Source organism: Podarcis pityusensis (assembly GCF_964106645.2).
Source record: "Podarcis pityusensis genome assembly, chromosome: 9".
In the NCBI taxonomy this organism is placed as follows: Eukaryota; Metazoa; Chordata; class Lepidosauria; order Squamata; family Lacertidae; genus Podarcis; species Podarcis pityusensis.
Window position 1 is genome coordinate 59,266,979 of NC_138034.1, and position 16,802 is coordinate 59,283,780.

General features: G+C 40.3%; 1 protein-coding gene across 6 annotated transcripts in view; it reads right to left on the reverse strand.

Moving 5' to 3' along the window:
• The window catches only part of PDLIM5 (PDZ and LIM domain 5), a 127,010-nt gene that overhangs the window by 66,511 nt on the left and 43,697 nt on the right, over positions 1–16,802 (reverse strand). For all 6 annotated transcript variants that reach the window (XM_081020757.1, XM_081020760.1, XM_081020761.1 and 3 more), the window contains exon 4: positions 403–445. In XM_081020757.1, coding sequence (XP_080876883.1) covers positions 403–445 — 43 coding nt within the window. The remainder of the gene's footprint in view (positions 1–402; positions 446–16,802) is intronic.

Sequence of the window (16,802 nt, forward strand, 5' to 3'; positions counted from 1 at the left end):
GTTCTTATTACAAAGACACATGGACTCCATAATCTCCCAGAAGGCTTTGTACATGGTTAAGTACATTCTAGAGGTAAGGGAACAATGGACTAGGTAGTGTATGCATGATGTTAACATAGCTTGGTCCTGATTGAAACAGGTATTTCCTTGGTATTGTTTCATTTGTGCCCAGCTTTGAACTCCCATATTATCCTAGTGCGAAAGTGGCTATGGCCTGCATAGCATACCCAGTCATCCTCAAAATGAATGCAAAAATAGGGCTTTACAGATCAAGATAAACATCTTGAAACACCATTTTTGTTGCACTGGAAGAGCTCTTCAATTAATACATGTTAAGAGAAGGATTTCAAGGAGTTAATTGGTTACAGTGATACGCCCCTGGATTTGAAGTGGAGGACTTACCTGTTGCACAGGTACGGGATCAGGTTTCGGAGCAGAAGGTGCTCTGAAAAAAAGAAAAAAGAACAGGCCATGTAAATTCTAAAGAAACCTAACACACATAGTTCAATAATCTTCTAAATCACTATATAGCCTCTAACAGTACAATCCAATCAAAAGCTAAGCAGTTGGGATCCCACTGATTTAAGCAATGCTTAATTCAAATCAGTGGTATTTGTCAATGGACCCACAGAGCTTTACACAGTGTATTAGTTTTCTTAGAATCCAAAGTCTTATTTCAAACCACAAGAAATCAGTTGCTTAACTTAGTGTTTGAATAGCAAAGCATTTGCATCCCAAAGTTGAAAAATGACTTCGGAGTATATTGGATGCATTTGAAACTGAAACATTTCCATGCTTAAATTATGACACAGCACCACACTCCAATGGGTTAGCCAACAGAAACCACACAGTTCACAGTCTATAAGGTGGTGGTGGCAGATACAGGAAAAACACATGTATTCTATCATCCAGTTATAGTCAACAGGTTGGGCTTCCCATTGGATACTGGTGTACCATGTACAGGTATACATTTTGCCACTGAACTGCAAGTAAAGAAAAACCCAAGGAGAATTTAGAGATTCCCAGAAAGGCAAAACACTTAGAAAAATCAGTGATTGAATGGGAGGAATCTGATACAGTTAGAAACAATTTCAGAGGGGTCTCACTCTTCCCTACTGGATCCGTACTAATTAACACTAAGAACAAATAAGACTTTGGCTGGATCTAGACGCGTTCAAAGAGGTGTTTCAGTTAAATGCATTGTAAACTTTGTATGAGAAATCAGGCTGGCAAAAACGGAACTCAACAGCGCTATCTGGTGTCACAGTGTTATCATGTATATACAAGGCATATAAAGCGCTTTTTCTTTGCCAGTGTAGCTGAGTCCTTTGAGAAGCAGGTTTGTTCTCCTGTTTCAGGGACCATCCAGTGGGAACATCCAATGAAACATGACTACATGCCCCCAGAATAAACATTTGGATAATGTTAACATGCAATTACAAAGTAGTCAGTTTATAGAAATACAATGAAGAAATGGCCATGGTTCAGTGGTAACACACATGCAGAAGGTCCCAGGTCCAATCTCTGGTAGGGCTGGGACAGTCCCTGTCAAACCATGAAGAGCTGCTGCCATTTAGGAATATGCTAGAAGGGCCAGTGTGGTTCTGTATTAAACAGCTTCCTAAGTACATAGAAGCAAAACTTAAACAAAGGCAAAGCTTCAACTATAGCTGTAGCTAATGAAAATGGTTGCTTTCTCCATAGTTGTACATATAAAATGAAAAACATGTATTGTTCCCATATTTGCTTTCATCAGGTCTGGCACAATGGAGTGGAGGAAATCAAACTACAGGGTCTAGAGTTTCAACTAGAATCTTAAATCTCAACTCTCCTGTTCCATAAAAAAAATCTTTTCTGCATGCAAATGGAACACTTCAAATTACCATGTTTATATTTGATGTCATCCTTACAACATAAATATCCAAAGATATGGTCCAGGCCCCTATGGCTGCCGTGCCTGTATGCAGAGGGGTTGCCAGAGTATTAAATAAAGGCTTATTGCCCCCACCCCACCAGCACACACACCATACTGGGCAATTATGGGGATTAGGAGCTCCTCCCTCTTTGAGTTTGAGTAACTTGCCCTGAGTTGAGAGATGCGGCTGGGTGAGGCTCAATGAGGGGCATGCAGATGTCACAATCCCAATATGAAACAAATCTCCCACAGAAATGCAAGAGAGGTTTGCTTCAAACCATTTCTATGCCAGCTATTTGCACATACCAGTTTTGTTTATTAAAAAAGCAGCATTTCTATGGCTCTGCAGCTGAACCTAAAATGCAGAATTTGTGCAGGCAAGGCATGGCATTGAACAAATTCCGGTGATAAAATTGAATGCCTTACAGTACATTTCTTATAAATTTGGGATTCAATTACTTACCACCACCACCCTCCCCCTTAACACACTGTGGTTGGAAAATAACTATCTGCCCAGAGATTCCTGAAATGTTCTAACTGCTATTACTCAGTTCAGGGTATTGTGTAAGATGGAACACAGAACCATATATAAAAATCAGTTGGGTCATCAAAATACGAATGAGAAAATTGCTGTGGTTGTGAAAATTGACGAGGAGGGGAAAAATAAAGATGGGCAACACTTAACGATGGAAAATGCTTTGGCACAATAATATCCATGTATATTATGTTAAGCATGAATTCAAATGAATTGCTGATGTGTTAAAAATGAACAGACCCCATTCTTCCCTGGTGTAGAAGAAATCCATGCTGTTGTGAAAAGAGTCTGACTACAAGACTACATGATTGTGGCTACTTCTGCAAGTCCTTCCCACGTTATCATTGTCCTGGCTGGAATGTGATGGACTAGAGAGAAGCCACATGATTTCGCCTCCCCTCCATTTCCTAAACTCAGGGAAGTGCAGCATTATGCTTGCACCAACATTAATAAAAATGGTTAGGTTTAACCAGAGTACAAGAAACTCCTTAGAACGCTGCAGTGTTAACACCGGCGCAGATGTAAAAAGAATTAGCAGAAGTAGAAACTGGGGTGTTTTTTCCCTCCTGTCTTTCACACACAGCCACTAGGACTCCCTTTAACCTCAGTTAAGAATTCTGAAATGTTATGTCTGCACAGAATCAAGGCACCTTTATGAATTACTGGGAAAGAAACCACAATATCCATTGGGAGACATTTTTCATACATGTCATTATAATTAGCTGATTAGTTGATGAACATTTAAGAATTTGAAAATGTATTTAAGTGCTTCTCTACAAGCACTGAGAAATTATTCGTGTACTTTATCTTAGCAAAAAAAAGTTTAATAATAATAATAAAGCATTTTGACGAGTGACACCATGGTGCCATTAACAACCAACACAAAACATTATATCTCTGTCCTGCCTTGGTTTGCTAGAACTCAAGGCAGGATGCTGGTTGAGGAACTGACCAGACCAAAACCTGCTTAGCTTCAGCAAGTTGGCTGCATCATGCACTTTTAAATAGGAGGTTCACTAAGCACCAATAAATGCAGGTCTCATTGTTGTGAGAACTTATAAGACTGTTATAGCTGGCACAACAAGGCACTCCTTACACTTATTTTCCTGTGTGATGGGAAGGGAGATACAGTAAAATCCCTTCAAATTGTACCAGCATTCAGCACAGCCATATATGAAAAATGAGGCAATGTGTTCTTTGCTACAGGAAATCTAGACCAGCAAACTCTTCGTTCTTTACATTCTTGTTTTATTCACCTTTTCCTGCTTATTTCAGACATAAAAATAGGTTAACACAATATGAACAGCTCTGGCAAGTTATTCAGCTATCTGGAAATGTTTGTGCTTTGCCAATAGCTGCATTGTTTCGGGTTATAGTAATTTCAACTGTGGTTTTTTTTAAGCAACTAAAAGAAGTGGGAAGAGAGGGGAGCCCGCTAGAGGGCAGCTATTTAGCTAAGTGAGACCTGAATTCAACTCCTCACTAAGGCATAAAGCTTATTGAAATAGGGCAGTTGGCTCAATGCCCCCTCATCTCACATTAACTAACCTTATAGATCAGTTGCACCACTTTTAGGCTGACATTCTTTTCACCCTTCTGCAATTGCTCCAAGAATTTCACAGCAGCATATACAATAATTCATAAGCAATTACCTTAACCACACTAGCATTATTACTGTGATACAAACAGAGGTTTAGCAGTAACTGTGATGAAGTTGCATTGTCGGTTGAAGAAAATGAGTCAGCAACAGAACTTCTTTTTTATAAACAATATTCCACTTCTGTGAGCTGAAGTGAAAGGTGTGGTTGACTAAGAACAACCATCACATGTTGCCCTAGTAGTGTCTAATATGTGTGGGCAAGGTAGGGGACACTGAAAACACAGTCCAGGTAGAGTGCAGGAAGTTAGAAGTTAAAGGACAGGAAACCAAGATGCAGGGAAACAGAGCACATACTGGATGAAAATACTAGAGCCCTTAGTCAGAGGAGATGGAGAAGACAGGTCTGAAGGAAGCTAAGGAAGAGTACAGCTGTGAAAAAGCCTAGCAGGGCTTAAAGACAAGAGAGATTGATGGAAAGAAAAGAGTGTGAGCAGACATGGTAAAGGAAGTGAGGTGGGGGAGACAACAGGAGATGACACTGAAAAGGAGGAACCTGGGGAAACAATAGTGTGATGAATGCAGAAAGGAGGTGGCTGACAAAGGGGGGGGGGGGAATAGGCCTGGGGCCAATTTCTAGTTTGTAGGGTAGAAGCTGTGGGCTAATGACATAAAGTAAGCAGATATGCAAAGGATGGACTACAGCAAACCATACAGAATGAAAGCATCTACATTATATATCTTCATACTTTCTTCTCATCACGTGGGTTTCCAAGACACTCTACCTTGTAATAGGGTAAAGAATTATCAGAACACTTTTAACCACAGATGAACAAAAATTTATTTATCTTAGCACGCTCAAAACCTTTTGATTCACACTTTTATTATCATATTGCTTCTAAATATAACACTCAAACTTCTAAATAGCTACCACACACAAACCAACATGATGCCATTAACTAGTAAAATTAAAAGCCAACATTTAAATCTGTCAAATGCATTTTGACCAAAAAAAGAGGTCCTCTTCAGCAGCTTAAAATGATGAATTCCTTAAAAGAACTGCTCGACATCTTCAAGATCTGGATGGGCAGGACCAGGCTTTCCCTGTAATGAACTCTCTCCATTTTCACAATTCCTAAAAGAAGGTATATCACTTTTAAAAATACACAAACTAATGTCCGCTTACATAGAACCATTACGGTGAACAATTCTCATCTTGTAATCTAATCTGTATGTATACCTACGTTGATATCAAAACAGATGGAACAAGGAGAAAATGGAAAGTAACAACTAGATTAGGTAAAACTAAGCAGAAAAATATTATTACTGATTTCTGGCTAACATGGCAGTCTGCCAGTCACAATGTTATTCTCTTTCTACATGAAAGACAAGACTCAAAACTTTTGCCACCATGTGGTGGAATTGTCAAATACTGACAGTTTTAAAGAGTTGGAAAAACTGCCAACTCTGCTAGAACCTGCCCACAAATCCTTAGAAAAATTGTTACACTTTCAATCCATCCACCCCACAATGTACCTCCACTTTCGCATTCACATGTGTATAGTATGACACAGTAAATTGATTTAAGATTACGCACAACAACGTTGCTCAACGAGTAGTTCCCCCATCTCACTAATCTAGTTTGTGAACCATGTTTCCCCCCAATAAGTTTCTTAGCATTTGATTCGACAGACAGTATCTTGTCCTTGAAAAGAAGAGTGTAAAAAATCAAGTTCAATTCCTGATCGTTGGCATAGTTTAGAATATGTGAATGAGTTGTAGTGCCCCTTGGGCACGCATACTCCCTTCCTTATCCTCCACAGCAGCCATGATTAATAGCAGCTTGTTGCGATGTCCAATCCTGAACAAGCAATGGATACTATTAACTATGGTTTTTTTGAAACAAGCCAGCTTCAAACCATGCCTTAGGAATATGGGTTGTTTCAACAAACCATAGTTAAGATTAACCACAGATTGGATTCCACCATCACAACAAGTTGTGGCTAATATAAAATGGGGGGGGGGGGAGAACCTAATTGAGGACAGTATAGGACATGTGGGTAACAAACAAGCCCAGGTTCTCTGCTGTTCGTTTTCGTAACACTAAGCCATGGTTTAGCATTGCATTTAAAACACAGCCTATAAATGCAAAAACCACCCATGGAGTTAAAGGTGGGGAAAACATAACATATGACTGATTATCAGCAGCAATTTAATTAGAAAAGGTAAACCAAGAACATATAACAGGACCAAAGGATTGGCAACAGTTTCAATTTGGAAATTAACAATTATTTCAATATAAGTACGGTAAAAGGATTTTAGTCATTGCGCCACATGAAACTAGCATATGAATGTTAGTGTGCCATGCTAGAACATAGGGCTCAAGCAAATAATCTTTCTGCCCTTTTAACTTAATTTCTACGCATGCCTTTTAAATAACCCAAATATGCTCTGTACAAATAAAACCTAGAATAGCTGGAATATAAAACTATAGTGGACATTGCTTATTTGTACAAGCAATTACTTTTCCATGTACTAAAATAAGGAGGATGTGAAGAATTGCAGCTATTAAATGGAAGCCAGTTTTGCCCTTTCATCCTAGTTGAAGTATCTCAGCAACTGGGAGTAAAATGCCTTTCATTGCTTTTAATTACAGTGATATAAAGATGCCCAGGTATAACTAAGTACCATTCATCTTTCCCAATGAGTATTAAATATTTTTATTACTTATTCTTCTTCTCAGCTAATGAAACCATTTTTCTCCTTTCCACATTTCTCTTGCAGGAAATTATAACGTTCCTTCTAATTAGTGTGCTTGGAATGCACATGGCCTAAAACTCATGGCAGCGCATTAAAGGCAGTTAACCACTCCCGGGGATGGTTTGCCTTTGAGGTAAGTCTTTAAAGAGCTAAATTTAAAAAGGGAGCACCTTCCACACAAAAAAAATTTTAGAGTTGTTTTATCTGGAATTTATAACAGCTTTACTTGCCTCGTTTTCTTAAAATTCTGGAAAGTACGCTTGCAATCTGCTCAGTTCATATTCTTTTCCAATACCAAGCACTATTTCCCAAGCACTGCTGTCAATTCCCATGCTCTAATGCCTGACAATGATTGCGACCATACAAAGCTTCTAGAAAACATTCAAACTGTTCACTATCATTGTTACAGCTGGCTTTAACTATGTTCAGGATAGTGGAACCAAGCCTGTGGAACTCCCTCCCAACTGAGATTGACAGGCACACTCCTTGCAGAACTTCAGGTGCATGACTAAGACTTTCTGTTTCAGCAGTCTTTTAAAGGCAGTGGAAGAAGAAGAAGAAGAAGAAGAAGAAGAAGAAGAAGAAGAAGACGACGACGACGACGACGTGGTGGTGGTGGTGTTTGGATTTGATGTCCCACTTTATCACTCCTTGAAGGAGTCTCAAAGCGGCTAACATTCTCCTTTCCCTTCCTCCCCCACAACAAACACTCTGTGAGGTGAGTGGGGCTGAGAGACTTCAAAGAAGTGTGACTGGCCCAAGGTCACCCAGCAGCTGCAAGTGGAGGAGCGGGGAAGCGAACCTGGTTCACCAGATTACGAGTCTACCGCTCTTAACCACTACACCACACTGGCTCTTTGGTTTTATGATCTTCTCTTTTTTTTACTGTTTTGCTCCATTTTCTGAGCATTGTTTTTATGCATAACACTTAGAAATGCAAATAGAGCAATACAGAACTGTCTTAAACAATCAAGCAAAACGTACCTGCTGCTGTGTACTCTACTGCATGTATACACTGTAAAAGACAACGTTGAGCTGCACCAAATGCTATGGCGTATGTGTGCTATTCCTTCACGGAAGAGATAACTGTCTAGGAAAATAGTCTTGCATAAGGTAGGCCAATGTAGTTTGCAAATGTTAAACACCAAGCATCTTTATTTTCATTATTAGGGCTACTGCGATGTATTTTGATGGGATTCCAAGTACTATACGAAGTGTCACTGTAAATCAGGCATAAGCAAACTCGGCCCTCCAGATGTTTTGGGAATACAACTCCCACCATCCCTGACCACTGGTGCTGTTAGCTAGGGATGATGGGAGTTGTAGTCCCAAAACATCTGGAGGGCCGAGTTTGCCTATGCCTGCTGTAAATGCTTGCTTACTTGGATAATGCTGGAAGGAAAAGCGGCTATTTGAAATCTGTTTAAAGAGTGCTTTTCCATGGCAGAATGCCACATTCTGCTGTAAGGGATGCCTGCAAGTTAGCAACAGAAAACCTGTAATCAGTGGTTATATGGTTCAGGTGCGGTCAACAGCTCTTTAGTGAAAACAGAAAGAAGAGTGAAATGAAGCCTTAGTAGTAGTAATTCAAGATGCTGCCTGGTAAACCCATGATGAATGCTTAGAAGTGGATATTACCAGCAAAAGGGAATGCATCAGTACCAGGCCTCCTCCCTGAAGTGCCTCCATTTCTCTTATCGTCCCTCTGACCTCATCAGTCTTGGCGTCTCCTCCCCAGCCCCCAAGCTCTGCCTGTCCATCACTTGAAGAACTGGCTGGTCTGCTATGATGTCATAATGAAAATAGGCACCCTAGGTACCCCGGAACTGAGTGTTTAGGAGGTTATTCGAGAACTTAAAATTTGAATGCCATGGTCCTTAAGAGCTGCTCTGAGTAAGTTGAACTCCTTCTTCACTGGCAGTACATCATGGCCTTTTCAATGACCCCTTGGAGCAAAGTTGTTGAGCACAGATCCTTTTGCCAGCAAGTGACAGACAATACTTACAGCTTGTATATAGCAGAGGGCCCAAAACTGCTGTGTTAGCTGCAGTTGAATTAGGAAACAAGTGTGGGGAGTACTATTTCAGCTCGGTCAGGACACACATTCTTTTGAAAACAAAAGATCCATCATCCAACTTTCGATAGCTTTCGCACATTAATTCTGCTGCTGTCAAGAAGAGCAGATTCCCAGCTATGGGAAAGAAATCCAGCAGCTTAATTCAAATGCCCCACGTGAATTCTCTAGTGAACCCTCTGCTCACCCAGGGGCTTATGCCCAGGAAACCAACATGGCTTCCTCCTTCAATGCACCTATAGCTATGGTTCAAATCACCAGTGTTTTAACACAACTAGGGAATGAAACTTGTGCTTGCAAAGTAGCCAGTTAGTACAGCAGAACGCAAGATGTGATGGAATGAAACAATTCCCCTGAGGGAAGGGCTGGAAAAACAAACAAACCATTTTTTCAAGTCCAGACAGTCTAGAACTTGAGAATTCCCTAACTTCTTGAAGGTTATTTATTTATTTAAAGGGTTTCTTCTCTGACCTTCATAATAAAATACCAGAGTGGATTTCAACAATTTAATCAGTTTTTGCTGTCCATTTGCTGCCAAAATGTCCTGCAGTTGTTCTGGGTGGGGAAGGTGTTGCTTTATATATATTTTATGAATTGTTTGCATTTGTGTGAATGTTAAAAACACAAAAGCATTATAATATTAAGTATGTTTCAAGTTGCCTCGAGTTGCTCTGTGTTACAAGTTACCAACAAGCCAAATAAACAATATCAAAGAAAACAGTAACGAAGCAAAACTCAGACAATATATAGAGGAAAGTCCTGCAAAAACCTTAAGTATCAAAAGGCCAGCACAAAGAAGTGTGTCTTCAGAGTGCAATAAACACTGTGTAATGGAGATGCAGAGGAGAAAAGCTACACAATTTAGGGGTGCCACAGAGAATGCCCTCTCCTGGGCCCCCATTCCCTGTACTTTAGGAGGCGGTGGAACTGCCATGAGGGTACCCTCTGCTAATCTTAACATCTGAGGAAGTGGGGTCTCTAGGGAAGGCTATGTCAGATATTTGGGGTCTAAGTCTTTTAGAGTTTTAAACATTGCCAGCTGGATAGCCAGGTCCCAATGCAGAGTACAGTGGTACCTCTGGTTACGTACTTAATTCGTTCCGGAGGTCCGTTCTTAACCTGAAACTGTTCTTAACCTGAACCACCACTTTAGCTAACGGGGCTTCCCGCTGCTGCTGCGCGGCTGCCACACGATTTCTGTTCTCATCCTGAAGCAAAGTTCTTAACCCAAGGTACTATTTCCGGGTTAGCGGAGTCTGTAACCTGAAGCGTATGTAACCTGGAGCGTGTGTAACCCGAGGTACCACTGTACTTCAATCAGACATCATCATACCTATTAGGATTTAGTATTTTGGGTGTGAAGCGCTATTTCTCTCCCAAACTTTAGAATACTAGAAGCAAATACTTGTGCAATTTCATAGGTGGTGTGTCGGGTTTTTTGCACTTTTTTATCCACCCGTTTCCTAACTGCTTTGATTGCAGGAAAAAGGGGAGGATCAGTAAAATTATGTTTCACATTCCCATATCCAAGCTAGGATACCTTATTTCTCTCTCCCTCCGATCCCTGGCTTCCTAGAGTTTCTTACAGATCAGACTGATAGCTCAGATCCTGAACAGGACCTTGGTGCTTAAAGTGGAGGTGTGGAACCTGTGGTTTTTGCAGATGTTCCTGGGATGTAGCCATCCCTAACACAAAGCCAAAGAAACTACTAAGAGATTTGACAAATGGCCAGAGATTAAACCCCGATGGAGCTTTTGTGTTATAATTTGAAGTCTATGTAGCAAAAGTTGCTTCCGGTGGGTCATTCAGGAAATATTTTCTTGGTACGAAGTTTGCTAGATATATTAACACCTCCAACCCACTTGGAAATTTCTGTGGGGTATTACACCATCCAGACTATGCAATGACTGAATATCTAAGTGCTACTTGCACCGCTAAGCCGAACAACGAAAATATGGATTACAAACATCTGAATTTGAGAAGTGCTCTCACATTTTCAGGGGCATGATAGTTCTTTTGACTGCAACTAATTCCCTTCCATTTTCAGACATGTTCCTAGCCTAGTTAGCATGTCTCTCGTAAAGGTTATGTTACCAAGTCCATGGAAATGTGCCAGCACATTCCCTGAGGCAGAAAGCATGAGGAAACCTATCTGAAGATGCCTCCGTCATACCTTCCTTTATTATCCCTGCCAGCTACTGTGCACTTATACACTGGACCTGCAACTACTGTATGGCTCTCCTTAAAAATGAACACACTCAGACACCACAGTTCTATACATGCTTACTCAGAAGTTAAATCTCATTCAGTTGAGCTTATTCCCTAGTAAGTATTTTTAAACTGGGCTGGGAATTGTGTGCAGTTTGAAATAAAGAGCTTGTTCACAATGCAGCACATTTAGCTGTTAATCCACTTTCTCCCCATTCAAATGAGACCCAGGTACAGTGGTACCTCGGGTTAAGTGCTTAATTCATTCCGGAGGTCCGTACTTAACCTGAAACTGTTCTTAACCTGAAGCACTACTTAAGCTAATGGGGCCTCCTGCTGCTGCTGCACCGCCGGAGCATGATTTCTGTTCTCATTCTGAAGCAAAGTTTTTAACCTGAAGCACTATTTCTGGGTTAGCGGAGTCTGTAACCTGAAGCGTATGTAACCTGAGGTACCACTGTACTGTAGCCTACACCCATAAGTATTTGACTTTGTATGTGTGGAGCAACTTCAGTTTTCCTCACTCATACCAGAAATGTTCCCTTTTGTGTTTCCAAATTTGGTGAATCTGAACCATCAGGGCATGAACCTATTGTTGTTGTTATACTATTATTAATAATAATATAACACTTTCTCCCCCTGACAGTGTACAGATAAAAACAAGAAATGCTGAGGGTTCCCACGGCACTTGTCATTTCTGACTCCACCATCTTAGCAGCTACTCCATCAATAAATTGCTCTTAAGCTTGTGAAATTTCCTAAAATCTTCTAGGCTGTATTTCCCACACTAGAACCCCATCTTGGATTGGGTCACAGGAAAAATCTAGACTACCGCTGTTACACTCACACCAAAATAAAAAATGGTGTAAGGGTTTACGTATCCTTCAAGTGTTCCAATTTTTCTGGGACATTCCGGAATTACAGAAGTCATTGCAACTTCTGATTTGATCCTGGAATGTTTCATTCCCCCCCCTCCAGTGCTGCTGCTGCTGAGCTTGGGAAGGAAGATGAGCTGGGGCCTGCAGTCAGCGCTGGCACTCACTGCAATGCTGCTGACTCAAGTGGCAGCGCCACACAAAAAGACACCCCCCCCCAATTTTCATCAGAGTAATGTTGGAGGGTATGAGCTTCTACTGGAAACTGTGTATTCTGAAGCAAGTATGTATTCAAGTGTGTATTCAATGCAATCATCAACTAAAAGAAAAATATTTCATTAGGATCACAGTATATTATTTTACAGCTTGACAATGAGCCTTCAGCTTAAGGGCAGTGTTTTGCATGGTACTAAGCAGCTATTTTTAAGAAAAGAGTACCAACAAGACTAAATGTCACCAGGGATCACGCCACCACCCAAAGCATTTGTATTATTTTAAGAAGCTAAGATAAATGCTGGCCAAACTGGCATTGTTTCCCTTTGTCATCTTCTCCCTATCCCAACAGGCAGAGCTTAAAATAAATGTACAAGGACAATAGTGCCACGTTCTAAATTCTGTTTGGCAAATCCCAACGCTGGCTGAATGCTGTGCTAAAGGAACTATGCATTAGGTAGACCGTCTGACTCATCTTTCCCAAGTGGGAGCAAAGGGGTGGAGAGAATGGGGAGCAGACCTGGTATGATTTAACACATTTGCACACACTACTGCTATTCTATTGCTGTCTACACAATGTGATCCACTGTAAGCAGGCTTCCTTCCCTTCCCAAACATGCTCACAAAATCTTTCCACCCATAGTTAGTAATAAAAGCTGCACATGCAGGCCTCCAGATTGCTGGAAATGTAACCTAGTAGAAGAAGCACATGGAGTTTGGCTGAAGGAGTGAAGAGAATTTTCTCGAGTGACAGCAAAAGGTCTAATTTGGACTGTGTGCTTTTAGGACTGAGGCACTAAAAATGTTTAAACTGTGCCATTCTTAAAATTAATTTAACAAAATTTGTATACAGCTTAAGTGCAAAATAAAACCTCTGGGTGATTTATAAACTCTTGCTCCTCCTCACAGGTGATTTCTATACAATCCAGTCCGGGGGGGGGGGGGGGATATCTATCTGTCTGCAACAGACTGAACAAGTAAGTAAACATCACTTAACTAGTGTATCTGGACAAAGTAAGGTTAAAACATGTGAAGAAAGGTGTGGTTTTCTGTAAATTCTTTAAGACAAGATTGAAGATATGGCCAACCCAAGACTTTGGGAACATGGAGAGTAACCAGTAAAAAGATCCTTGTCTATGCTATAGTAAATTTTAGTTTTCTGTGATGACAACACATTTTTAATGATTCACCATGGAAGAGGTATCAGTGTTGTTATTTAACTCTGTGTGTGTGTTCCACTTGATTGTAATAAAACCTCAAAGTGGCTTAAAAAAACAAAAAAGGACAAGCGGTAACACAAAAAATTAATACACGTGGGCTACATTTGAATGCAATGCTAATTTGCTTTTTAAACCATGGTTTGTTGGAAGAAAGCAGGCTCAGTTTCACAGAGAGCAAAATAATGGTGGTTTGTTTCACCCAATGTTGATTTCATTTTCTAAGATACTCTTACCTCACACCTCTGTAGTTATGCAAGTTTCTGAGCCAGTGTGCAACAAAACAAAACAAAACAAAAACCCGTGAACAGTGAGTTCTAGAAACTATGGTTATTCTATGTAACTAGAAAACATGGTTATCACAAGCCAAAATTTGTAAGTCAGCTTCAAACCATTGTTTCATACTCTGGTTGACTAGACATAAATAAACTATAGTTAATTGTCCAGAGTAGGTTAAAAAAAACACCAACCACTGCTAAGCTAAACAAACCATGGTTCAGCATTACATGTGAACCAGGCTATGTTGTCCAAGGCATCCCAATTACTGGTTACAAGTTAAGAAAATATCACAACATTCCATTTTAAAACTTGTGGCACAAAGACCACATGTAGCACTGCACATTTTGGAGAGCTTCAGAAGTGGTTTTGCAAGACGTTTACCTCAGACTTTTATCTTTAGTAACTAATTTCAAAAAGCAGCCTTTTATCAAAAGCCTGATGACAAAAGCTCACCTTTAGAATGTAATCCAGTAAGAATTCCAGTTCCCTGAGGTAAGAACGACAGAGCTTGCCAGGCAAGAGGGAGGAGCGGTAACTAATGAATGCCAACCTCACCAATTAGTCTGTACAAAGAGGCATGTACATTCTAGCACAGACTTTACCTTAACTAAATCACTTCGACATAGTACAATATATTTCAGCAGGTTGTAGCAATTAGGTTGTAGTAACAAATAGTTTTTCTTTTAAAAGATGGTTTCACCATTGTAGATAGCTATGCAGAGGCCCATTGAATGCCCTGAGAACACCCAATCCTGCAGTACCGTTGCTGTTACTGAGGTGTGGACCTGATCTGTAATCTGGGTGGAGTAACATTAGGATCATTATGTATGTGCAAAGCATTCCCTCCCACAAAAAAAGCTGTACAGAGCATATGAAATAAGTATACAGTTTATACAGTTCCTCAGCTATTTTGAAGGCCAAAACTCTGAGGAGGCATCCATTGCACCAGAAGATCAACGACACCACCTGGGAAAGAGATGTGTGCAGACACCTGTGTGTGCATTGCAGTATGTGCCAGGTTTTTTTCCTGCAAGTTAAGTAGATTTGGGGGACATATTTACACAGCTGGTATAATTTTTGCTATTTCAGTTTTTACAAATTACTCAGCTCGGGTGTCTCCCCGACCCCCATCCCAAATCTTGGATTTCTGTTATGCATTTGTTAGGGGAGGAGATGAAGTAAACTAGAATTACAGCACTGTGCAACATCTGAAACTCTTAACATAAGCCTTCAAGCACATGAAGTTCCACAATGAAGGACAGTGTAAAATGGGGGTGGGGGAGAAGAGGAAGGAAGGGAACAGGCTAGACCAGCGATACACACACCCCTTCAGCTGCTATGGCTCTTTTGAAAATTGCATTCCAGATGACTGAACGTCAATCATCAAGGAAATAAAGGCAGCTACTGTATTAGGATGTCAGGTGAATCAAGTCTTTACGTCATTGCTGCAAGTCTGGTGGCTAAATACGGGAACAGAGTCGCTTTGGAATGGCTAATCCTGCATTCCACAGCTAACTTGAGAAGAGATGCTTTCGCTTCATAATAGGAAGTAGTCTTGCCTGCCTGTGAAAGAGAATTGGAACATTGCTGTCATGGGTCAGCAGTTTCACTTCTATGGGACTTAACAAGGATGTTACATATTGAGAGGTTTGTTTGTTTTTTGAAGGGGGAAGCCATTTGGCATTTCAGAAATAAGAATGCTTTGTGCTGTCATTTGGTGCACTTAGCAAGTTAATCATTGGGCAGTAACTGGATGGCTCAATGGCAATCACAAAAAATACAAAGTATCTTGGGTGTTGTCTGGGATGCAGAAAGTTCTCATTTCAAAGGTTTTTATGGGAAATCCACAAATATAAAAAAAAGGTTTGGAAGAGCTGGGAATTAGGATTAGGGGACTGTACTAACAAAGGAGAGCCATGGTTTCAAAACAAGTGTTAGTTCTGCTTGGAGTAAACTCACTGAAATTGATAGCCAGGGCTAACTTTGAGCCATTAATTTCAATGGCTCTAGCCTGAGTAAAACTTAGCTGGCTACAACCCTGTATTTTGGATATTGCAAAATAGGCTAATCTTTGTTACAGATAAAGTTTATAAATGCAAAGGCACAACAGCTTTTACAACATGTTGGCAAGTGCCTTACAAGACTGCTGTGAAATGTTATTACCATTCTGTTATGATGAATTCCACATTGCTTCCACCTGATAGTTTTGCATATCCTGTCAAAATAGCTGACTTTTTCACCTCCCTTCCAGCTTTCAGCATTCCATCTCTATCCAACATGATTGCTTTTGAACTTCACTACGGGGCTTAGCTGTGTCAAATTCATTTTACTTGCAGGATGCTTTGAGGTTTTTAAAACTGTGAGCACAGGGCAAAGTGCTGTCTGCCGAGGGTTAAACATAGCTGGAATCAAGAATTCTGCCCCTTGTGTTTATTTAAAGTTTTAGGAATTCCGAAGTATAGCAAATTCCACAAAATTGCATTCATCTGGGAAACTAATTCACATCAACTTTTGCCAGCCCCTCAAGGGAAATGTAGTACCTGCCAATGTACTCACTGGCACTAAAAAAAAAAGAGAGAGGAGGAAATAGCCAGTTAGTTAATACTGTGCTCATCGTGCAACTAGCATTTTAAACCAAATCAGGCAGAATAAAAATAGAAAAATAACTCAACGAGTTCTGACGTAAATAAATCCTATTTCTGAACCAAAACCAGAATCAAAACCCTAAGCTATTAACTTTATAGACTATTTAAGGCAAAAGAGATCAACTACTAGGAACTCTAGCAACTTATCATATCATGAGCCTAAGTACTTCAAAGCGAGTGACATCAAGGAGGCTTGCTTCCAAATGTAGGATTAAAGCATCCCTTCATCTGGCAAGTCAAGAAATTTAAACTGGGCAATTGCTACTATCTGCATTTTAGATAGCAAAAATTCCTTTGCATGACTGTTGACTGTATTCTGGGGTACACCCTCCAAACACATATATGTCAAGGCCCAACATGATCCTAGTGTCATAGAATCAGCCACAACGAAAAACCATTGTGTTAAATTACAACCCTTCTGCAGAAGTGAAACTTCACAATACCATTCTTTTTAACATGCCATAACTTTTATTGGCACACAGT